Source organism: Rhinichthys klamathensis, unplaced genomic scaffold (genome assembly GCF_029890125.1).
Source record: "Rhinichthys klamathensis goyatoka isolate OS25496 unplaced genomic scaffold, OSU_Roscu_1.1 h1tg000114l_1, whole genome shotgun sequence".
Lineage (NCBI taxonomy): Eukaryota > Metazoa > Chordata > Actinopteri > Cypriniformes > Leuciscidae > Rhinichthys > Rhinichthys klamathensis.
This window is the reverse complement of record NW_026606651.1, coordinates 3,067,384-3,092,935: the sequence shown is the minus strand read 5'-3', so window position 1 is coordinate 3,092,935 and position 25,552 is coordinate 3,067,384. Positions and strand designations below refer to the sequence as shown.

At 38.0% G+C, this 25,552-nt stretch overlaps 1 protein-coding gene across 1 annotated transcript in view; it reads right to left on the bottom strand.

Annotated features, from left to right (window-relative positions):
- sh2b3 (SH2B adaptor protein 3) overlaps positions 1–23,412 on the bottom strand; it is a 46,281-nt gene extending 22,869 nt beyond the window's left edge. Inside the window, exons 1-2 of the mRNA XM_056254802.1 lie at positions 23,295–23,412; positions 6,673–7,653 (exon numbers count right to left, since the gene is read on the bottom strand). Coding sequence (XP_056110777.1) covers positions 6,673–7,626 — 954 coding nt within the window. The 5' untranslated portion in view covers positions 7,627–7,653; positions 23,295–23,412. The remainder of the gene's footprint in view (positions 1–6,672; positions 7,654–23,294) is intronic.
- Positions 23,413–25,552: the final 2,140 nt, after the last annotated feature.

The following is a 25,552-nucleotide window of genomic DNA, read 5'->3' as shown; positions in this document are numbered from 1 at the left end:
GAAATGTAAAAATGACTACCTCCGAGCAGCCGGCGAAAAAGAAAAGAGCAAATATATAGAGTTGAATGGGAAAATGACTACCCGTGGCTGGAATGCGCGAGGTATTAAAGGTAGGGATATTAAAAATATTATTTTTTTTGCACTGGAAAGAACATTCTAGAAGTCTAATTCTATTGAATAAGTTCGCACAAGGCTACAGACAACTGTTGTGTTTATTTTTCTTCAAATGCAGTCTGAGTTTTGAATGTTATAGGCTATGTTGTATTTGTTTAAGTTAAAAATAAAACGTATTATAAACTAAACAAATCCATGGTTCATTGTTGGCAAAATGATCATGATAGCTATATATCTATGTGGTTCAGTCTTGTATAGGCCTGTTATTGATTAGGACTACTTTGCTATTCTATAAATATATAGGCGTAGGCCTAATAAGTTATATTATAATATGTTATAACGTTAATGTATGATAGCATACAATATCCGTTCCTTATTTCCATTTCAGAAAGTTGGCAACCCTACCAGAAAGCGACATCCTGTTTGTTTCTTTATTTTACAAAAGCACAATGTTTTGTTTTTATTGTGACTGTAAAAAAATGTAAATAGACCCTTTACAATTTTGTATCCGAACTGGTAGATGTACCAAACTCGTATCAAACCGTGACCCCAAAATCAAGGTACGTACCGAATTGTGACTTCTGTGTACCGTTACACCCCTAATAATTAAAAACATGTTACAAAAATGCTTTTTTGTTTTGTTTCAAAATGTCGTTTGGACAAATTTTAGTAAAGGAACTAAAGAAATTCACCCAAAACTCATTGTATATTTCACACGCTGCACAGCTGTTGTGAATATTCACACTGGGGGGCTTTCAACAGTGCTTGGGTCCAAACAAACAAGCATTCAATGATGCATAACACAGGCGTCATGAGGATGTACTGTTGAATTACAGGCGACACTGATATATTACACACAATATTTTAAGCAGGGGCTGTTTCACACCCACCACCCACATGGCCGTGTTTGTCCTCCGAGCGAACACAGCTCTCAGAGGTATTGGGTGAACACAAAAACACACAACCACCCAAAGATGAGGAACTGTCATATGCAAAGCACACAGTGGATCTCATATCAGTCCTGATTCTGCAGATGTGAAGGCTTTGGACAGTCTGTGCCAGTGTGAATCGGTAATGTTGACAGATCTGCTTTACTACTAATGATTGAACTACATCAGTAAATAAAAAAGCAGAAGCTAACAGACAAAACAAACTACTCAGTTAATGGAAACCATGAGGTGTAAAAACACTAAATTATTAAAGAGGCCAAACAATGTGCTCAGATATCCAAAAATAAATAAATAAAAATAATTACATAAAGAAAACCAAATCAAATTAAATACTGAATTAATTAAAAAACGAAATAAATGAATGGATGACCTTAAAAAAAAACATGTTATTTGATGTTAACATTATTTCAGACTATTCGAATTATAATGTCCCCAAAATTACAACTTTTTGGAACTTGTATTTATTAATCTATTCTACACTGATTTGATCAGTAATCATTTATTTTTCCCATAAACATATAGAGCAGTGGATCTCAGCTGGTTTCGAAATCAGTTTTATTCATGTAAATAAGAAACAAGTCAGGCATGAAATGTATTAATATTATTCTGAACTATGCAGGCCCAAAAATATACAAAATGATTACCAAGACCAGCTGAGAAACGCTAAAATAGAACATATGTGACATTAAACTACAATTTGAAAAAATGACGAATAAAAAAAAGAGTGATACATTTTTCATTTAAATTCATCTCGAATTAAATTAGTCATGCCAATTATTAAAAAATGGACAAATAGAAAATGATTACTTGCACTTCTGTTCGAAATAAAAAATGCTGTTGACATCATGTGAACCAGTGCGCGGTCTGCAACTGTGTGTGTGTGCGAGTACATCTTTAAGAATGCATCTGTGTGTGTGATATAATTCTTGATATAACACTTGTCAAGTGTTATGCTTTCGGAGAATTGTCTGGGACATGTCTGATTTCGTTATGACTGATGACTGTGGCCTACTTATCAATCAGCAGATTCTCATATTGATAAAACCGGGTACGAGGTCAGAGCTGCTCGATCACGTTAAGAAACTAAACTTTTGAGTCAGGCTGGGTTTCAGTCAAGTTTCAGACCGTTTCTTTAAAAAGCAAATGCAAAACAAACGAGGGCACGTGTCGTGACCAAAACCCAACAGGTAAAAATCCCATTCACGTTCTCCATAGAAAATTATATTTTTGCTGTTTTGCTTAAAACAATAGTTCACAAATGTTGCGATTCATCTCATATCAAAGTTTTTTTTATTTATTTTTTTATTTTTTTTATGGAAAAAATAAATAAGGGAAAATACATCAAGAACCAAGACCGCTGAAAAAAATGTCCATCTTGATTTCACTTTACAAAGACCCCAAAAAAATGCAAGCATAAACTATCATATATCTTACGCATTTTGTTTTTAGGTTGTGTGTCAGTGCAGACTGTTACATTGAATATTGTGTTGTTGATCGGATTCAGTTGTCAGTGGCTTGTTAAAGAGTTAAAACGACTCTGGATGTAGTTGTGTGAGCATCTGCATGAGCATAAGGTCACCGTGAAGCTCTAACACACTCCAGATGGGAGGATGCGGTTTTCTAGAATTAGAAATATTTTCCACAGCACTGGATATGATTGCTGTACAGCAAATAATACTAGAAAAACAAGACATGATTACACCTCCAACACATAAACATAATAGCAAAATCGGAACTCTAACTTTATTATGGCATGTCTTCCTTCTCGCTTGCTCACACACCAACAAACCACATCAGAAGACGTCAACATACAACACAAACACTAGGTCTTATTCAATCCATACTCTATTGGCTCAAGGGCACTACAAACTGCTGGCTATTCTGGTGTCCATATATGTGTGTATCTGTGTATGTCTTCTATCCGATTTAAGGTTTCAAAGCACAGCTTGACCAAACTTGTTCAGACTACATCAGCAATTTAAGGTCTGTGGTCTCTAGCCCTAGAAGCCCTGTTTAATGAACACTATCATTTGAAGCCCAAAACAGATGTTTCTCAAACCTTCCAAACAACATCACATACACATAAACAAGCAAGAAACCAACCATCCAGTTTTTCTACACACATATGAGTCTAAATCTGGGGGTAATAAGGTGTAATAATGGAGTTATGGAACAATAGTTTTAAAAAGTTTTTTTTTTTTTTTCACTATTATTTTCAACATGATCTGCATTTTCATGGGTTTAAATATTTTTGTTATAAGAGACAGACAACGTTGTGCATGAAAACCACTCCTGGTAAAAAAAAAAAAAATTTAATTAACAAATTAAAAATTTTGACAAGCCAAACATGTCAGTCTCTGAGTAACATGAAATTTATTTAAGTCACAAAATCCGTAAAATAAGTATAATGAGCATTTCGAATGTCTCCAGCACATTTTATAATAACCCAAAAATCAAACATAGTTGACACCTCATGTCAAAAACCTAGACTGGCTGTTGTTTGTAATATTACAAATTATATATTTGTAAAATATTGCTAAAATATTATAATATTACTAAAAATAGACATAACACACACTCATGGGCATCAATCACTTCATTGAATACTTGCCGGCTAATAAATAAATAATTAATACCGTACGATCCATCTGTTTTCAAATCCACATCGTTTGAACATCACAACATCGATGTCTGTCAAAAAATAATGCACAACACTCGTATTTACGGTAGGTCCAGCGAGTTCACGTAAAACCCACACTACCGGATATTTTGACTACATCATCGCTTGCTTTCAGAGAAGAGAGAGAAAATGGTGGCCTGAGCAGCTTCAAACTACTGTCTGTCTGAGACAATAATGTACCTACAGTAATAGCCTAACGCACGCGAGTATAAATTTGTCCTTCACTTGCTGAAATTGAATTGAAACGATCTAGATAGATAGATAATTTTTACCTAGAAACACATAACTAGTCATCTGTTTAGGCTAAAAATGAACTCAGCCTACTTCATGAAGATCCAGCAATTATGAATCATTTAGCAACTTTAGTGGGTCATGGTTTTAAAATGTCATGCACTTGAGATGAATTGCTGAAAAACTGTACCTGGAAAACCTTGATGTTGAGCCCTGGATGCACAAGTAAACATATATCTAATGTCTATAAATATATTCTAACACTTTTGTCTCTGGCCTATCTAGTCATTTTTAACTTGATAATAATAAAACACTTCTGTGAAATCTGAAAGCAGATAATCAAACTCATTTATCTGCTGTGCACAGGCTGGTTTTAAAGTTAGGACTTCCCTGAAACAAAGTTTCTCACGCAAAGAAATTATCAGCCACCCTGCAGCTTCCTCTCTTAGCATAGCTGCCCTCGCTGCTGCTATTGTAGTGAACACACCAAACATAGAGCGCACAATTACAGAATCAAGGCACGGACTCGTATGATGCAGCCTCGACGCTCACACACCAATACAGTGCATAAGACACTGTGAAATAAAGTGTGATGCATGCATGCATGCTCAGAAAATTAATTTCCATTTCTCTCCTTTTAAAATTATGAATCTAATAAAATGTCAACAACAACAAAAAGAACCAATGAATGCGTTGCTAATTTGAAGCTAAAATGTGTGTGCATGCTTCTGACATTTATTGGAGTCTATCAACTTTAAGTGTTTGAACTTTCTTGGTCTACGTTGCCGTTCCCTTATATAGACATTCAGAGCAAGTTCTCGCATCTCTGCCAAGATTCCTCAGCAGCCAATCAGTGCCTTGATATAGCCGTACCGTAACCCCTCGAGTGAGCAGACGTCATTTGCTGTCTGAATGAACTGACAAAACTACCAATTAGGCTATCATGCTGTGTCAGCCCGAGAAATGGAGCGAGGCGGAGAGAAATGCAGACAACACAGTAATTGTGTCCTTATTAGTTTCATTACATTTGATAGCATCAATCATACTTCGTTCCAAATTGGCTGTTTGTCTTGCATGTGGGTGGATAATAAGGTTATATGAGTGTTACTGTGAACAGATCAGTTACTAGGTGAATCACGCCAATCATTGGTTTTGATAAAAAATGCATTCTGCAACATGACATCATGACTTTGCGTAAACATACACACCACTTTCAATTCAAGTGGCGTGTTATCTATACGCATTTTGAGGTATCCGCGTGTATGTCCACGCCGAAATCTTTTGCGTGTATGTCTACGCCATTAAATGTCCGAGTGATTCCGCGTGTATGTGTACGCCGTTAAATGTCCGAGCGAAACGAAGCAAAATCTATATCTACATCTGTGGAGCGATATTTCTTTTCCTAGGATGGTAGGAGAAGACTCATAAATGGTATTAACCCCAGTGACGGGTAGGTTTAGGGACGGGGTTGGGGTAGGTCATATATTTATATATACATAATACAGTAATTTAACGTTAAGTCAAAGGCGTTGATAAACACGCTGAAAAGCGATTATGCGTGTTGATAGCACGCCAAAAATGAAAATACGAATTGGCGTGTCATACATACGCCATTTCATGCATAATTTACACACTTTCAAACCCATCTGAATTTCTTTCTTCCATGGAGCAGGATAAATCTTGCAGAATGTAAGGACTGCAAGTTTGAAACTTTTCTAAACTTAAGTTGTTATTTACTGAAATTCCTCCCCTCCGCCATACAGCTCTTAAATCTCATTTGCATTCGCGATTATGAAAATGTAAGGCCTCAAGATCATTCAAACCATGTTTGACATCAAATCCAATTGGTTCTCATGTTTCATTGACATCAAACGTGGTGCAACACATCTTAATGCATCATATTTGCATTCAGGTGAATCAAATTATAATTTTTATTACGGTAACTAAAACACGACATAGCTCTCATTTGCATGTATTTTAAACATAACGCATGTGTCATTGACGACAAAACTGGTGCAACACATCTTGATGTGCCATATTTAACTATCTGTGGATAAAATTGACATTTTTATTAACTAAAACATGACACGTCTTTCAAATATATTTAAATATAACGCATCAAGCCAAATCACACCAGAATTCATGGCAAAATTTACCAATGCTATTAGTTCTTGTGCGATTTGTCATTGGCATCAACCTTCGTGCAACACATCATGATATGTCATATTTAAATATACGTGAATGAAATTTACATTTTTATTAACTAAAGCACGACTTTGCTCTTAAATCTCATTTACGTTTGCATATATTTAACGCTTCAAGGTAAGTCACATCAGGTTGACATCAAACTTTGTACAACACATTCTGATGTGCCATATTGGAAGATACATGAATGCAAATGAGATTCTGCTAAACAACAAATTTTTTGTTCATGGAAGAAATTCACGCGTTTTGAGCAACATACTGTAAAGGTAAGTAAATGATGACAATTTTTCAAATTTCCATGAAATATACCTTAACATTTCTTCAACTGATACTGATCTAATCTAAAAGATCTGACCAATATATCAAGTTACAGTAAGTCAGAAACAACTACAAACTCTGAGAGATACAATTAACAAATTAGGGGAAAAAAAATTAACACATGAGAGTAGTCACTCTTGAAAAATGCATTCGGTTTTCGACCGGTCGCCTTACCTTGGGTGGGTCGTAGAGCTCTAGCTGGTACCTCTCGCTAGCTGTGTGGTCATTGGTCCTCCTGACCTGCAGGCGGCAGCGCAGCCAATGCGGGGGTGTGTCTGAGATAGTGTCATCCACCTCCAGGTACCGCAGCTGCCCCTCTTTACAAACACTTCCTGTCTCTTGCCGCCGTCTCACAGTTCGCAATGGATTCCAACGTTCCCACAGTGCAACCTTCTTTGAGGTGCGATGGGCGGTTACCTGCACAGTCTGAGGTGGGGTTTGAGAGGTGCTTTCAACAGTCGCAGATGGTCCGCCCACCTGGAGTGAATCGTCCCTAGGGTAACCACTTGAAGATTCATCAAGTTGCGTAGATTTCTTAAAGAGTTGGGATACGCTTTCTCGGATGCGTCTGACGGAAATGTGTGTTACCTCACTACGGGAAGGGAAGGGAAACGCAGGGTGCGCGTATCTTTCTGACGCGGTCCTCCGCTCCGGGTGTTCATCTTCCTGGCTGTGTGGCCGCGTTCTGCGTGTAGTGTCTGTAGGAGAGCAGCGCTGCAACTGCTCCTGTTCCCTAGGGATGCCAACGGCATCTGGTTTGGGCGCAAACGCGGCGACTAGCGGAGACGCTCCTGGCCGCGCGGTCTCCCGGTAATCCAGCACCCCTGAGAAGGAAGTGATGCGTAAGCGGCTGGTCATGGGTAGTAATGGTGGTGGCCGCAGGGGGGTTTCTGCATCTTTAGCCACCTCACAGCTGAAGTGGTGCTGGAACAGTGCGCTGAATTGCTTGGAGAAATTTTCCGGCGGGACCACATCCTGTACCGGCCGCTCTTTGATAAAGCGCCGGTAGTGCTGGGCAAGTTCTCGGGCCGTGGTGCTGGCATGCAACTCGCAGAACTCCCTCCATCCACAGGGGGGGGCTACGGATAGTGCAGTGCTTGTGGTCTGCTGGACAGTGTTACCATTCATTGCAGTAACCAGCACAGCAGGAAATCACTGCGAAAAACAGATTAACAACATCACAAAATTGCATCCATGCACAATAAAGTCCGTTCTATACTGTGATTGCTAAAGAGAATTGAGTATGAGTGGAATTGCAATATAACACACCGCATCAAGTTGCTTTTTTCAAACACTTACTGCATAATGAAAAATATCAAGTACACGCTTTATTTTGTGAAGCTACTTCAGTACATGTAAGCTAAGGTTACCAGACTCTATGCTGCTGCAAATTAATATGGAAAGTAACTTGCAGTAACAAGGCAACCAACATGATTCATTTTCATAAGCTACATTTAAATGCAAATTAATAATCCATTTATAATTGGACTGATGGCTAAATTGGACTGAAGAGTCTTTATGTAAATGCCTCAAACAATTCAAATGAGCTCAAATTTAAAATGAAATTTCGAATCAATTGAGAGGTGGTGAAGATCTTAAATAATTTATTTAACAGGAACATTTTAGCCTCGTCTCAAATGTGTTGTGCATGTTTATATACATATTACGTCTAGCAAATGTGCATGTTTATTTATCCTCACAGTAGCTCTGGTGACAATCTTGTTCGGGGGTTTTTTTTGTGGTTTTTTTTAAATGTGGCGACTGGGCACTGTGCTTACGGCTGCAATTTCGCTCAGAACAGATGTAATGCACACGTAAACAAATATGCAAATGTTTACGATCTCAAGTTCGGAAAAAAAAACAGTGAACATATTAACATGCCTAATAAGAACTGCTGATCTCTACTGACTCAAGCATCAAAGATGGTTAAACACAATTCAACAAAGTTGAGCAGAGTGCAACTTTATTCAAATAAGCAGCAACAACATGTACGGACTACTAATGAGAGTTTTGACAGTGATTTTATAGCCTATACGTGTCAGTGTGATCGCTCAAAGTCGGCATGAAATCCTAATCTTTTTCAAAAATGCATTTTATTGATCTTATTGTGGATGATCCATCCATGCATGTTTCATTTTAATTATTTATTTATTTTGACCTTTGACGTTCGCAAAGACCCGCCCCCCTTAGTTACTGTCGCTATGTCCGACAAGCTACGCTACTCTCACACACACACCATGTTCTCACGCAGTGAAAAGTACATTGCGGACGCGGACTGACAACACGCTGACAGGCAGGACAGACCAGGTTACTTTTCGGTTACTTTTGATTTTAAACATATTGTCTCACCTTTCAAATTTGGTCGTTTAAAAAAAAAAGAAATTTAAACAATAAATACCGTTTTGTGGCTCTTTAATGTGTCGTGACCGGTCGTGACAGATCGCTGTAGAGCATCAGTTAAAGCTGCTCGTGATCCGACCATCTCTTCCTTCTAGTTCATTTATAGCATCAAATAAACATGAATGAACATAAGAAGGAATGTAGTTTTAACCGCAGAAAGGCATCAGTACACTCCGTTTTTCAAATTCAAATCCTCCCATGTTAATCTACTAACTCTCCTGACTGCTTTGTCGGACAAAATGGCGGATGGCGAAGTATGATTGGTCAGATCACATGTCAATCAAACTCCCTGCGAAGGGTCAATTTGATATCATAAGTCAATCTTTCGGTGAAAATGACAGACTTCTCTCTGGTGATGCATGGCACCCCTTTCTTACAATCGACTGCAAGTCTGGTATACATGTTCAACTGCTTGCTAATTCAAATATCTATTCAGCCAAACACATGGCAGCAACTCAATGCATTTAGGCATTTACGAGCTGCTGAAGTTCAAACTGAGCATCAGAATGGGAAAGAAAGGTGATTTAAGTGACATTGAACGTGGTGCCAGACAGGCTGGTTTGAGTATTTCAGAAACTGCTGATCTACAGGGATTATCAAACACAACCATCTCTAGGGTCTACAGATAATGTCCAGAAAAAGAGGAAATATCCAGTGAGCGGCAGTTCTGTGGGCGAAAATGCCTTGTTGATGTCAGAGGAGAATGGCCAGACTGGTTCCAGCTGATAAAAAGGCAACATTAACTCAAATAACCACTTGTTACAACTGAGATCTGCAGAAGAGCATCTCTGAATGGTTTGAACCCTGATGCAGACGGCCTACAGCAGCAGAAGACACACCGGTGACACTCCTGTCAGCTTAGAACAGGAAACTGAGGCTACAAAATTCACACTGACTCACAGGCATTAATATCTGCCTCCATTCAACCAACAACCAATAAATTGAACCAAGTTACAATACGGAAGATCTGCCACTACTTCCATTACTAGGTGAACACGTGTCTTGTGAGATTGTGTTTTAATACCATATTATATAAGGTTTTGATATTCTAGTGTGCGTGAACAATTTATCTCTTTCTTTACGCTGCGCATCTTCTGATTGAGCAATCTCTGTACCGAAACTGTTCAATGAATCAAGCTTTCTATGAACGCTAACGAAGTGTATCAGTTTACCTCATCACTGCATGGCTGACGCAGTCTTCTGAACTCAGCTGGTACAAAACAGATTCTTCGCTTTTACTCACTCCCTCATTCAACTCTCCAGTACAGGAAGAGAGTGACTAATATCGCTCATGCCACTTTACAACGCGCAACGGGTCAAACACAGAAATATCTGTGAGGACATTGTTGATGTGAAGAGGAAGACTGAGGAAGTTGAAAGTGTCAGAAGCATCTGATACCAGTCACTGATGGGCCCGCGGTTTTCGATGTGGAATTTGCTCGTGAATGTGCGCAGTCCCTCAACACGTGGTGCAAACCACCTTCGGAATCGGATCACAGTCGCCATTTGCAGCTGGGGAATTTTTCTTTTGAGGCTAAAAAAAAAAATCTGCACATGGGTGCTGCGCTGCACCAGACGCGTTGCGACACAACTGGAGCCAATCTCCCCATTCTCTTCCCCACATCCTCATTCACGAGCGCACAGCCCTCTCGGACGCCTGTGAACGTTTAACTCTGCGTGAGAAGTAAAGGGCTGTTCTTGAAGTTCCGTTGGAAGCCCTGAAGCATGACAAAATGAAGGTTTAATACATGAAGAAAGCAACAGATCAGAAAAACCACAACACTCGCACACTAAAGGAGGACAAAAAGAGAAGGGGGGCATTCTTTAGACGGCATCATGCACTCTGCTCTTTTATTGGGTGACAGGAAGCATTAACCTACACAGGGAGAGGAACACCCATCACACGTATAGCTGTTTTCTTTGGTGTGCAAAGTCCTTTCTAAAAAAGACGAGGTCAAAGCTGGTCACAAACGTCTTTAAGATGTGTTGCTGCCTGGTTTTGGTGGTTTGCACTCAAAGCTTCCTAATTTGCTTAAAGAAATGGTTTGCTCAAAAATGCAAATTCTGGTATCGTGGACAAAGTTTTAAATCACTGTATGTTTTTATTTCATTTACAACCGCAAAAGAAAAAAATCCACAATATTAGCATTTTTATGCGACTTTACAAAAGGCAGAAAAAAATATATAGAGGGACTGATTGTGTCGGTCAGAAGAGAGAGAACTGTAGAAACACTCAAACAGCAGCATTAACTTCTTGTCTGTCAATTAATGTCAATGTAATATAACAAAGGATAGTGTTGACAATGGAAATAACTGTGGAAAAGTATCATCACAGTCTATGAAAAGGGTCCATTGGATATTTTTGATTGAAATCAAACCCAAATTGTTTTATCTATTAAATAACCACGAGGCAAAGCCAATTTCTTATGATAATCCATCGAATTCAATATTTTACAAATGAAAATTACAGTTCATTTGGTTATTTTCCATATGCAAACCATAAGACAAGATTATTCAGTGCAAATGAGCGGGGCTGTTCACACAAAACACATTTCTGCATTTAAAAACGCCAGACACGGGGAAGTGTAATGGAAAAACCTTTTTTCTTAAGACGATTTTGGCATCATTCACCCTCTTGCCACTGCAAACCTGTATGGTTTTCTTTCATCTTATGAAAATGCCACTTTTGTATTGCACAGAAGAAAGTCAGTCATAGAGGGTTTGGAAAGTCATGCAATAATGTTTATAGGGTGAACCATTTCTACAACCAGCAAGACTTTCTTGGTTAACCAGCATCAGACTAGCACCTAACCAGCCTGGAAAGTCATCGATGCGAGTGCATATGTCGTGTTTACACCATGGCCCGTGCTTCAGAGCCGTGTGACGTGTGACGTAGTCCCGCCCCCTGTGCTGGCCCCCGGGTGTTCGTTCTATCAGTGATCATCCGGCCCACTCATGACTCAGCAACCTCCAAACAAACTAACATCATTTCCTCTCTGGCCGTCTCTCTCTCCACATTATTCTCTCCTTCCTCATCCTTCACATGCATGCATGTTAAATTCCCGTTCTTGCAATACCTCCCTCGTGTTTCTTTTCATCCTATTCCTAACTGCCCTATTTCTCCATCTTTAAACCTCGACATACCCAAACAGCCACTTCATTGTTTTCTCACTTTAACTCATTCCTGTTTCACACCATAAGCTTATTCATTTTCCTCACTTGTCTTCTTTTCCCCATCTCCATATACTTTGCATGCACTTTGTAGCCTTTACTACCGTGATAACGCTCTTTCTGGCATTAAAGTTGGGCGGTAAGACCAAAGTCTTAAATCACAGTATGATTTTATTTATTTACAAATATTACTTAAAAAAAATTACATATATACATACACACAAATATCTATTCAGCCAATCACATGGCAGCAACTCTATGCATTGAGGTATTTAGACATACTCAAGACGATCTGCCGAAGTTCAAACTGGTGGGGAATGGGGAAGAAAGGTGTTTTAAGTGACATTAAATGTGGCATGGTTGTTGGTGCCATGCCATGTTCGGGCTGGTCTGAGTATTTCAGAAACTGCTGATCTACTGGGATTTTCACACACAACCATCTTCAAGATTTATAGATAACGGCCAGAAAAGGAGAAAATTTCCAGTGAGCGGCAGTTCTGTGGGCGAAAATGCCTTGTTGATGCCAGAGGTCAGAGGAGAATGGCCAGACTGGTTCCAGCTGATAAAAAAACAACAGTAACTCAAATAACCACTCGCTACAACCTAGATACGTCTAAATAACGCACGTCCAACCTTGAAGCAGATGGGCTACAATTCACACTGGCTCACCAAAACTGGACAATAGAACATTAGAAAAACACTGCTTGGCCTGATGAGTCTCGATTTCTGCTGAGACATTCAGATGTTCGGGTCAGAATTTGGCGTAAACAACATTAAAGCATGTATTTATCCTACCTTGTATGCACGGTTCAGGCTGCTGGTAGTCTAATGGTGTGTGGGATATTTTCTCTGCACACTTTGGGTCCTTTAGCACCAATTGAGCATCGTTTAAACACCACAGTCTACCTGAGTATTGTTGCTGACCCTATCCATCCCTTTATGGCCACAGTGAACCCATCTTCTTCTGATGGATACTTCCAGTGGGATAATAATGTGCCATGTCACAAAGCTCAAATCATCTCAAACTGGTTTCTTCAACATGACAATGAGTTCACTAAACTCAAAACGGCCTCCACAGTCTCCAGATCTCAATCCAGTAGAGCAGCTTTGGGATGTGGTGGAATAGGAGATTCGCATCATGGATAAACAGCTGATAAATCTGCAGTAACTGTGTGATGCTATCATGTCAATATGAACCAAAAAAGAAATGTTTCCAGCGCCTTGTTGAATCTTGGCCAAGAAGAATTAAGGAAGTTCTGAAGGCAAAAGGGGTCCAAACCGGTGCTAGCAAGGTGTACCTAATTAAGTGGCCGGTGTGTGTGCGTATATATAATAAAATTACAGTATAGTTATTTTTGATGGAAATCACCCCACTTTTTAAAAAATTAAATAACCATGTAGTAAAGCCAATTATTATTTCTGATAATCCATTGAATTAAATATTTTGCAAATAAAAATGACAATTCATTTGGTTATTTTTCATTTGTATTTGGAACTCAATGGATGCATACCAAAAGACAAGATTATTCAGAGCAAACGAGCAGGGCTGTAGTTCACAGAAAATGCATTTTTGCATTTAAAAACTTTTTTAGAACGCTGCGTCATAGGAGGCTGCAAAAAAATGCAAGTACGACATTCAAAGACGTCCATGTAGTGTTGTTTACATATAAAACAATGGAAAAGCAGTGCAGTGGAATGCAAAAACGTGTTATGGGTGAACAGTCAATATGTCTTGCATCTGTACAAATGTGTCTTCACACTATACAAGGCTTGAGTTAAAATCAAACAACTCAAAAAACAGCATTCAAAACCAATATACTATCTAGCAAACAGTTACGGTGTGAACGGTGAGAGTCTCAACCATGATTGGCTGTTGTGGTTGGTTGCCACGGCATTGCTATGTGGTTGCTAAGGTGTCCTGATCGTTTTTAGTTGTTGCAGTGTAGTTGCTATGGTGTTTTAAAGGGCCTTGTAAGGTTAAATCTAATCATGCAATGCCTACTAGTGTTAATGTTACCTAAAAATACTTGCTAGTATTTCATAAACAACTTTTCAGCACAAAAGAAAACATGGGGATAATTAAAGTGTATGAAAAATCATGAATTTACCAAGATTTGTAACGTTACTCTTAGAAAATAAACAACAGTATCGTTTCAAAACTGTTTCAAAAATACATTTTAAATCAAAACATTTTTACATTTTGATTCAAGCTGCTAATATGAAATATTAAATCTAAGTCGAAGTCTGTGTAAGTTTAGTTTAACAGATATTACGAACGGAAGGAACCGCTATAAATCAACTCCCTTATTAACATTAACCAATTCAAACACACACAGTTCAGAATCATCACTCAAGCCAAACACTTGGTGCTCTGGTGTAATTTCCGAGCTTTGTATTCCAACGCGACTTTAAGTCCATTACATTTGCAACCTCTAATTCCCCGGCTGGGGTCTTTGGAAGCTCGACACACACAGAGAGTTTCCTGTACTGTAGGGTCATGATAATAAAAGCAGTGCCCAGATGATACCGACTCTCAGAAACTGATTTCGTACACGTAATTTTGCTGAATCAGAGAAATCGCAAACCTCGTGCCAGCTTCCTCCTTATGACTCGACGAGCGTACAGACAACACGGAACAAACACTTCGCACAAGCATGAGAACTTCTTTATAATGAGACACAAATAAAGAGTGCGGGAAGCAGACAGGCAGTGGGCTTATTCACAGAGACAGGAAACCCTGCCCTGCCTTAGTGACCACTTACTTATTCACACACACACACACACACACACACACACCGTTCACATGCAGATATGAACTTTGACTTCAAAGTTTTAGGCGTGAAAGGTATGGTAGCTAAAGCAAAACTTAAGATGTCAAGGAGGGTGCGACGTCACAGGACGACATTACGAAAGAAAAAGGACATATGCTTCCAATTTAACACATTAATTTAATGCAAATAAATTATTACAAGAAATAACAATATTAAAACATTCACATAATAGAGAATATCCCTTCCAAAACTGACCATCTGAGCAATTCACGTTTGAAGTACCATCTTTTTGCGAGTCCTCACACAACTAACCTTAAAACTTAAACCAAACTTAAAAACGGGTATCGCCACATTCTTGCAAATGAAAATACCAAAAAAAAAATAATAATAATCCAACAGAGCGAGACATTTTTCAAAATGAACTACTTTAAACTTACAAAACAACTTAATAGCAAAGGATTCAAAAACAGCAGGACGCAACTCAATGGCTGAAGATGTACGAATGCGTCCAGTGTTCAATGTCAACCTCGGACAGACTGACAAATTGTAAAATGGATTGCTGTGGACTTAAAGGGATACTTCAGGATTTAGCATTAAGCTTTGTATCAGTAGAAAACCAGTAGTATTTTCGAATTACCGTGATTCTCCCCCCCCAAATAAATAAAAATTTATTTTTAGTCTGGAAAAAATCCTCTGATGACGCGCCATTTTGCGTCATCGGAGGATTTTTGTGCGGGAGGCTAAAGACTACAGCCAGTGTTGCGCATGTTTTCACCACGCCCACATGGGTCGGGATCTCACTCACAGAATGTAAAGATAGTGTCAGCCATCTTTCTGTAGAAGCTAAGCTAACAGGCTCTTGCCTCTTGGTCTGTGTAGAAAGTTTGTATAGTAGGCTAATCACGATGGCGGAAGGTAGTTTTGAAGTTGAAATGGCAGAAGGGGATTTCGAAGATCTGTTGCGAGAATCTGATCCTCGCGGCTACCTGTACGAGCCGCAATACAGCGATAAACAGTTGCGGGAGATGGAGGAACAAGAGGCGGCCAGAGCGAGACCTGAGCCCGAGCTGGGGCGGACTGGCGGTGTCAGTGCTCTCGCTGTGCGCCTATGGAAACAGATATAGAGTCCTATATGCTGATTTCACGCAGCCGCCATTTTGAAATCGCTCCGGTGGGAAGAAAACCGGAAGTGTCGCTTTTAATCATAGGAGAGTCGCGAATGCGATGGCGTATTGTTGTGTTTAATGTAGAAATTAGTTATTCTAAAAATGTACATACATTTCTTTCATACTTTAGACTATATACAGTGAAATTCATTTATAAATAAAACATTTTTTTTTATATATATAATTCAGAACGAAAAAAAAAGAAGCAGGAACGAACTATATACATACCCTATATTGGATATTAACATCCAATAGTGTAAATCGCGGCAGCAGCTTCAGGTTGGTAGTCCAAGCATTGTTGTCTATCTGTACTTCCGGGGTTCTTCCCACCGGAGCCTCGCTTTCGATTTCAAAATGGCGGCAGCGTGAAATCAGCGTATTGCTGTCGCGAATCTCAGCAATGACATTTTCTTCTGGACGAGATCGCTGAATCCGCAGAGCTTTGAGTGTAAAAGTGTTAATATTAATTATTTTTTTAATTAAAAGTTATAACTCACATTGGTTGTGGTTCTTTTTATAAACCTTTAGTGTTACTAGAGTATGGATTAGCCTAGATAATGTATTAGCTTAGAGAAATAGTGATTTCAATTAGAGGAAAACAGTTCATATGCAGAGCTACTAAGCTACTCTGTTGACATGGTCCTGCCTTGCATCATATTTTTTATGTGAAAGTCTAAGTTGTGTTTTATATATTAGGCTAGTACATCCCGGTACAACGCAATTTAGCACCATTTCGATGGAAATTTATCAAATAACTCACGATGTATCAAAGCAAGCCTAGTTGTATCCATTTTTCGGATTCTGCCCCCTGTAACCGGTAGGCGTGGTTTGGGAGTGGCCTCGTAAGGGCAGCAAAGCAAGTGCATTCTGGGAGTTGTTGTCTTTCAGCCACATGAGTAAAAAATACATTTTCTGCCTTTTCTCAGTCTAGAATGCTTCAATTTCAAAAATAATTTCACATTTCTAATATATAAATGACCAATATTAAATACACATTCATCTTCCCAGAGGTGAAGTATCCCTTTAAGTTCAATGACATGAAATAGGACTGAATAAGGACTTGATTGGCCAGTGGGGCACTGTAGCACTACACTGTACTGAAGCCCTCTCGGATCAAATCCAATAAAAGACACCGAACTAGAGTGTGGGACAGGCTAAAATATCACAGTGAGGATATATTGCAGAGGACACTTACAACGAGCTGACAGATAAGACAGAGCAGGTTACTTTTGATATGAAAAAAAAGGTTTAGCTTTTAAATTCTGTCCATTTTACTATGAAATTGAAACAATAAATTATCATCGCTTCCTCTTTACTACTAGTTACAGCACGAAATAAACATGAATGACCATCAGAAGGTATGTTGAAAGATTCACTGATATCTGATAGGCTATATATCCAAATTGAATCGGAATTGAGTCGCAAGCTTATGAATAGAAAACTTGCGTCAATGCCCTGCCTTAATAAAAACAAAGTACCAGTCATTGCAGTTGAACTATTGATGACTTCCGAGAAGGACAGAAAACCTGAAGGAGATTGGTCTATTCATTTGGCTTCAAAAGCTGAAGTGATTTCCTTGTTTTATTTGATAGTTAGAATATAAATCAATATTGCAAACGCTGAATAATCGATTAAAATATTCGACGATTAGTCGATTAACCGTTAGTAAATGTTGATATATGCAATTAATTGCGATTAATTTGATTAATTCATTAATTTAATTCGTTGTTTTTTGTTTTACAATTTAAATCAAAGTAATCAACATGGAAGGAATGGTCTGCAAACAGCCAGAGCAGCAGGATACAAAAAGAGAAGGGGCTCTTGGGATTGTTTTCCCCTAGTATGTGTGCGTTCATGTCACATTTCCGTTGACCTAGCTGGCCACATGGTCCAGACATTGTTTATGCATTCTCACACATATTGTGCTCAGAAATACAGAAAAATGCATATTATATATTTTTAAATATATTAATTATATATTATTATATATATTTTACATTTCAGAGTAGCTTAAAAAGTTAAATTAAAATATTACTTTTTTTAAATGATTTGTACTTGATTGATTTTCTTATTCGCAAACAAGAAATACAAAAATCATGTAGGCCTACTTGACATAAACAAACCACTAAAACAAAAACATACATAAATCAAAAGAGTTAGCTAATAAAATGGTTATAAATAAGTAAGTAAAATAAAAAAGGGGGGCAGGGGTGTTGCCAGCACCATAACTAGGAATTATATCATATTGACCATGACCATTATTTTCGTCTCGCCATATGCTGCTGCTACTGTGGATTACAGAAATGCAAATAAATGTCACCATTGATCAAAATAAATATCTATCTTCCCTTTCAGACTATAGGAGGGTTCTTCAAGGGCTGCCACCTACCCTAAATCCAAAAGCCACTCAAAAAACTGAGGCCTTGCGTAAGATTTTAAGCTTTTCACAATCCAAGTCTGCCCAACATGATGCAGCCATATGGAAGCTTATTACCGCCACTGAATACAATTTTAAAAAACTCAAAATTCTGACTTTTTTCTCAAAATTGCGTGACAAACTTCTTTCTGAGAATTGCGTGATATAGCTAAACTCGCAATTCTGACTTTTTTTCTCAGAATTGCTAGATATAACGTCGCAATTGCAAGTTATAAAGTCAGAATTGTATGATTAAAACTCCATGAAATGACTAAAAAAGTCCATGGCCAAGGTTTCACCAAGAATGTATTAGGACAGAGAACATACTGGGTCTGTGATATCTTTAAAATATAATTAAAGTACCCATCTCCAAAAATACTGGACTTCTGAGTAGGGGTGTAACGGTTCACAAAATTCACGGTTCGGTTCGGTACGATACACTTGTGTCACGGTTCGGTTCGGTACGGTTCGGTACGTTTCCGATACAGCAAAAAGAAAGAAATTTCCTTGATTTAATTTTTTTAATTATATTTTTATTAAAACTAACATCATAAAGTATGATATTTTTTTTTTTACAGTTTTTTAGCAATGATGGAGCTATACTTGGAGCTTATAAAACAAACCAGCTCCTTGAACAAAATGAAATGTAATATTGTAGTAGTTATAAACAGGTTTATTTTAGTTCAGATTAACATTTGAGGGCAGCAATTGTATTCATAATGTCAAAATAAAACTGACGTAATGTTACTTGAAAGCATTATAGCCTAACGTTACTATTCCTGCCAAACTTCCATGGTTACAGTTAGTAGTGTTACTACAGTAAATCCATGGTGAATGTTGCTGATCTGTGGACACTGAATAGTTCATCCATGGCACAATGTTTCTTCCTGGTTTCCACGTCAGCGCTGTTTGATCCATTAATAACGGAGAAATGTGAATGCACTATATCTCGCAGCGATGTTATTATTTCAGTGGCGAATTCAAATTTTTTCTTTCTGATTTCGCTGTGTAGTAACAGTGCTGCTTGATTAAGATCGGCTCGCGCTGCATTGGTCCAAACTGATAAATGGTCCGCCAACCACACAATAACGAGTGGTTTCGTTCCGCTTACATTACATTTGCCATTTGATGTTGGGCAATGTTGTGGTCACGCCAGCGTCTCTTACATTATGAGCGCGCGTGACGCGCCTACATTTGAAATAACGAAATTTTGGTCGGCAGGAAAAATGGTCCAACGAACCGTTCGGTTCAAAAATGCGTACCGAAAGCCTCATACCGAACGGTTCAATACGAATACGTGTATCGTTACACCCCTACTTCTGAGCATTCTCTCTGACATCTCTCTCTGGCATCGACAACATTGAGGATTATCCTTAAACCCACTCTAAACAGCAAAATATTACATTTTCTAATAGAACATGTGAAGTTTGCCTGTGTCACAGACACAATTTTGTTGCCATGCAGTTGCTGGCCAGTTGCTAGGTGGTTACTAGGGTGTTCTGAGTGTTTGCTTGCCGGCGCAAATCAAAAGTGCCCAACCCCAAGTCTCTAGAGCCACCGAGCACCAAAAACAAACACCTTTTACCTTTCGTCCTGATCCAAAACAACAAGCTTATGCTGCGTTTACGCCACGTCATAAATGTAATTACAAGATGGCAACCAGTGACGTTCTACCCGGAGCTGTTCAAGTCCTCAGACTCTGATTTATGCGTTTCAATGTCAACACTATCAACACTGAAATGAATCTGCAGCAGTCAGGAGGTACAACTAGAGCTCTGTAAGTGGTTTGTGTGCATGTTATGTGCTTTGAGACATGACGTAATTTATCTTTGCAGACTCTGCTGTGTGTGTTCATGTGTTTTGAAGGAGGCGTGGCTTTGGAGACGCTCTGAAGGGAGGGTGGGATCTCATGCTTTCAAAGCTAGCTTGCTATTGCTAGCCTCTTCGAAATGGGCTAATCTACCTTTAAGAATATTTCGTATTCAACAACTTAACATTCTTAACAAAATATTTGAGAAGATTTCTTAAGAATCTTAAAAAGACTTTCATGAATCCGGCCCCTGGTCCCTAGATATGGCTCAGGATCCTCCTTCCATGTAAGTTTTATCATCCACCATGTAAAAATTGTAATTCTGATTGCTTAAAATTAAGTTGAGGTTCATAGCACAAACTCCCATAAGTTACGCACCAATTTTTTTTAACAAACCCCTAATTCCTCAGTGTGACCAATAGTGCTATGGGGGCAGGGGTGTGTTAACACAGAGCACTAATTATACACACTTTGTGGGAGTCATTCCAATGTATGCCTTCAAATAAGCAAAAACACATTTCAACACCTCAATGGCACTCACTCATCTGCTAGACAAATATTCTGTGTCTCCAAACACACAATGACAGCATTCTTGACTCGACCGCAAGCAAGATACAATGTAACCTTGTAATTCTCCCCTGTCCTGTTTGCACAAGCCCATTCAATAGTCGTTCTATCTCTCCCTGACACTAGCATGCACAAAAACCAGACAGGATCGCTGATGCCGGGGCAGAAAACACCCATCAAAGTATGTCTTTGCGCCCTTTTATGAGGCTGCAGAACCTGAAGGAGGTTGATCAAAAGGAAGTGCATGTACACACGTGTGCACACACACACACACACGCACAAGTAGCACGTTGCTTTTAGGCTTCTTCGACCATATCACACAGCCACATCTCGGCACACTGTTCCCCCATGTAGGGGTAGGAGTTCAGGGGCCAGCGAGTGTGGGAACGGGGGATTCTTCCAGCTTGAGACGAACGCATGATGATGCAACAGAATCCCCTGTTCTATGAACATGCACATGTTGCCATCAGCGCTTCTCTATACTCATACATTAAAGTTTTCGAATGCGCTCTGAGCCGTGTGAAATTCGTTTCAATATAATACACAGAGACGCACAGAAAACCACAACTGAACTAATGCATGTTAGAAATATCACACCCAAGGTAAATATTTAACACTCACCAAAGTCCATACGAGACTAATAAGCATTTTTTATAGAAATAAACATTAGCAATACATGTTAATTTGGTTATTTGTTTATCTGCTGATTGACACAATCAGCTCTTTTTAAGGAAGTTAAATGGCTCCACTGACACAAGGTTACAGATATATGCAAAATACAGTTTTGTGGGCTGTAAGAAATCTTTTCAGCAGGTTAATACAGGCCATGTGTACCAAACAGTTCGTTTTGGACCCTGATCACATCAATAAAATATAAAGAAGTAAATTAAAAAGTACTAAATAATCCGCTAATGAAATACATATTTACATTTTGCATCAAAATGAGTGCGACTGAGGTCTTTCTAACATTCTCATTCCACTAAACCTATGTGTGTGTGTGTATCTTTAAAAAAATATTGGTCAAAATAAATGTTCAAAATGTAGGGCAGTGAGATGATTAATCGTATCCAAAATAAAAGTTTGTTTACATAATATATGCGTGTGTACTGTGTATAATTATTTTGTATATATAAATACATACACATGCATGTAGAAATTTTTGTTTATTTATATATAAAATATTTATATAAATTATATATATATATATATATACATGCAAATATTTCTTAAATATATACATGCATGTGTGTGTATTTATATATACAAAATAATAATGCACTGTACACACATATATTATGTAAACAAACTTTTATTTTGGATATGATTAATCGCGATTAATCGTTTCACTTGAACATCATTTCACCACTGCAAGAACATTCACGCCCCCTAATATCGGTATATGAAGTCAAATTTAGATTCCCAAGTCAAACAACATAAACTAAGAAGAGTCACACACTCAGTAGATGCTTCCTAAATACTTCACAATTTATGATTTGTATTTCAGCTGCAGGGCTTTAACATCTGCCTGACATAAACATCACAAACTGATCCAGATGCCCAAAGGATGAAAGCATATCTAGCATGAACTCATTTGCATACACACGAGCATGGCACATTATTATTATTATTATTAAAAATTCATTATAAACTAAAGTACAGACAGGATTTCCGGTCGCTTGTTCTAAATAATGAAAACCACATCTGGCATAAACTCATTTGCATACATATGTTCACGAGCCTATTTCACATGTGTATGCAAATGACCATGGCATATTATTATTGTTATTATTATTATTAATAATAAAATGCATCATAACTAAAGTAAAAGCGGTGTTTCCATAAATACATTTGAATACACGAGCCGGTTTTGCATAAGTATGGAAATTAGCTCGTGCCACATTCTTAATTAGCAATAATATTAATAATGTATGTTGTGTAACAAAAATTACGTAATCCCTGGACTTAATTCGATGTCATTAAGAAACTTGTAAGCGGGTGTGAACGCATGAGCACGTGCAGTTTAATCTTGTCAAATTATCGTACTAATTTTGCGCTGCTTTCTTTAATTGCCAGTTCGAAATGACGCAAATTCTAAGAATCCGTACGTAATTCACGTATCTTTCGGACCGAGCCAGGCACGCGCTGTGAAACTGCGTGATCCCTTTAAACTTTCTTCTGCGCGTGTCAAGTTCATTATAACTTTGCAATAAACTTTGAAAGGGAAGATAGCATCGCATAACCTCAATAGCCAATATATGAGTTATATGAAACTTTCATAATGATTACTGCGGTGTCATAAACTGTCGGAGAGCAGAAACGGGAGACCCCCCCTCTCGACTCAAACTCTCACGTTCTGCGTTATCTGCACTGACCAAGAAACTTCTGGCCCAAAGTGGCAGGATATATAGCACGAACTGTTAATCATTTGCAGAATCCTATTAAACATCTTAACTTACAAATAGAGAGAGCTATAGTAATGATTAAACATGACTTGCCTGCCAGCCGTGGTGTCCGTTACTTTCTCTGTCATGTTGGATGCGCGCAACAACAGTCCTGCGTAAACTTTCAGGAAGGAAAAAAAAACACACACAAACTTTCCATGGACACAGCGACAACAAGCGACGACCAATCCTTGATGTGGCGAGACACACTGAGTTTCCGGCAAAATAAAAGCCCCATTTCGTGTGCAAAGCCATTCGTGTAGTTTTTGTAACTTTCTCATACAATTGCATCACTATAATATTCATGATATTTCAAAACACGGACATCATGTATAAAAATGCTTTATTCTGAGAAACATGAAAGAGTTCTTGATTTATCAACATCTTGATATATACATAGGGATTAGGGTGATACAAATGAATATAAAACTACAATAAAAATAAAAATAAAAATAATACAATACAGTTAAAAAATAATGATAATTACACAATTATACAAATTCAAATTTACATGTATATGATGTATACAGATATAGAGATGTACAGTTATGTACACACATATAGGCTATAATATATATATATATATATATATATATATATATATATATATATATATATATATATATATATATATATATATATATATATATATATGTATGTATATACTGTATATATATCACACAAATTAAGTACTTTAAAATACTGCCATCTAGCCACTCTAATAAATTGCATGTATAGTAGGCTAATTGTAAACAAAAATGTTGTAAAAATATGTCACAGTGGATAACTCTATTATAACTGTAACTATTTGACGTCATTTTTACTCCCTAATTTAAAGTCCCCATAAAATCAAAATGAATTATTTTTTGGGGGATTTTAGTATGAATATGTTAGCCTTACTGTTATCTATAAGCTAGTGTGATCCAAAACAATGAACAATTTCACATTTAGAAGGTATAAGCATTCAAAAATTTCGAAAATATGGATAATTGATTTTGACGACATCTCTCTGCACTTCAGCTTCTCATCAGATTTTCTGTCCAATCAAAAGCTTTCTATAATCTGAAGCTCCGCCCCCCACATTATTGTTCACTTGTTGTTCACACATTTACTATTTTCTACATGGCGAATAGCACCAAGTGCACTATATGGGGAATAGGGAACAATTCAGACAGTCTAAAAATGCTTTCCATTGGGGGGAATGAAGTCTGGTTTCGCGTTAGTGAACCGCTGCAGCGCACACACAGTCTGACACAGAGCCGGCCAGAAAACATACCGGACCCATTTGAATTCTGCTCAGAATGCTATATTTTAAAGTGATAGAGATTAGGAGGAGAAACTATAAGAGATAAGGAGGAAACTGCGGCTATAACAAGCTCAACGGCTCTGGCCGAACTGTGATGTAAACAAAACACTATTTTAAAAGAGGGAGGAGCTGTTCGATATGTCCCGCCCTTTCTTCCTGTTTCTTTCAGTAGAAATTGCGTCAACACATGAATGCTGCGTGTTTCAAGCTATATTTTTACAGTATATGGTTTCAAGGCACTTCAGTGGCTCTTTTAATGTGGCGCTTTGGGACTTTTATTTTAAAAACAGCTTGGTTCAGTGCTTTCTTTGTGGCTTCACGATATATTTGGTAGTTTCCGTTGTCAAATGTGTGTTGTCTATTAAAAGCGTGTTACTAGAAATATGAAATTGTCAGGTTGTTATGAAAAAGCAATGAAATCTTCATTCAGCGTAGAAAAAACGTTCCACAGTAGTAACAATGCCCTCGAAAGTTAATCTTTACTTCCATGTCCTTGAAAGGGCATATATAAATGTAAAAGTGTATGTTTCATGGTTTATTTTTATTATGCGCATCGCTGAAGAAGAGAAATGTACAAAAAAAAAAGTCAAGAGCATTGAATTTTAGAAACCATCCACCAAATAAAAATTCAATGCATTCTCCAATACATGGACATTTCTAATTAATGCAATGACACGGGATCTGTGAATGAATCCTTCAGTCTTTCGGAAAATGGAACTACTCACCAATACAAAGCAATGCTGAGCCACCTTGTGGTTAAATTGTGCGAGTTCACATTTTGAACCCCCCCCCCCCCCCCCAAAAAAAACACACATAAAATACATATTTTATCCTGATGCTCATCTTTATTTGATTCCTTAAAAAAAAAATCTCCTTCAAATGAAATATTTTACCCAATGAAATTTCAGTGCCTGTTTTGACACACTGGTTATTGCAATACAGCTTCAGCAATAAGTAAATTCAATTGCAGTACCGTGTTAATACACAAGGATTAAAACCATATTCA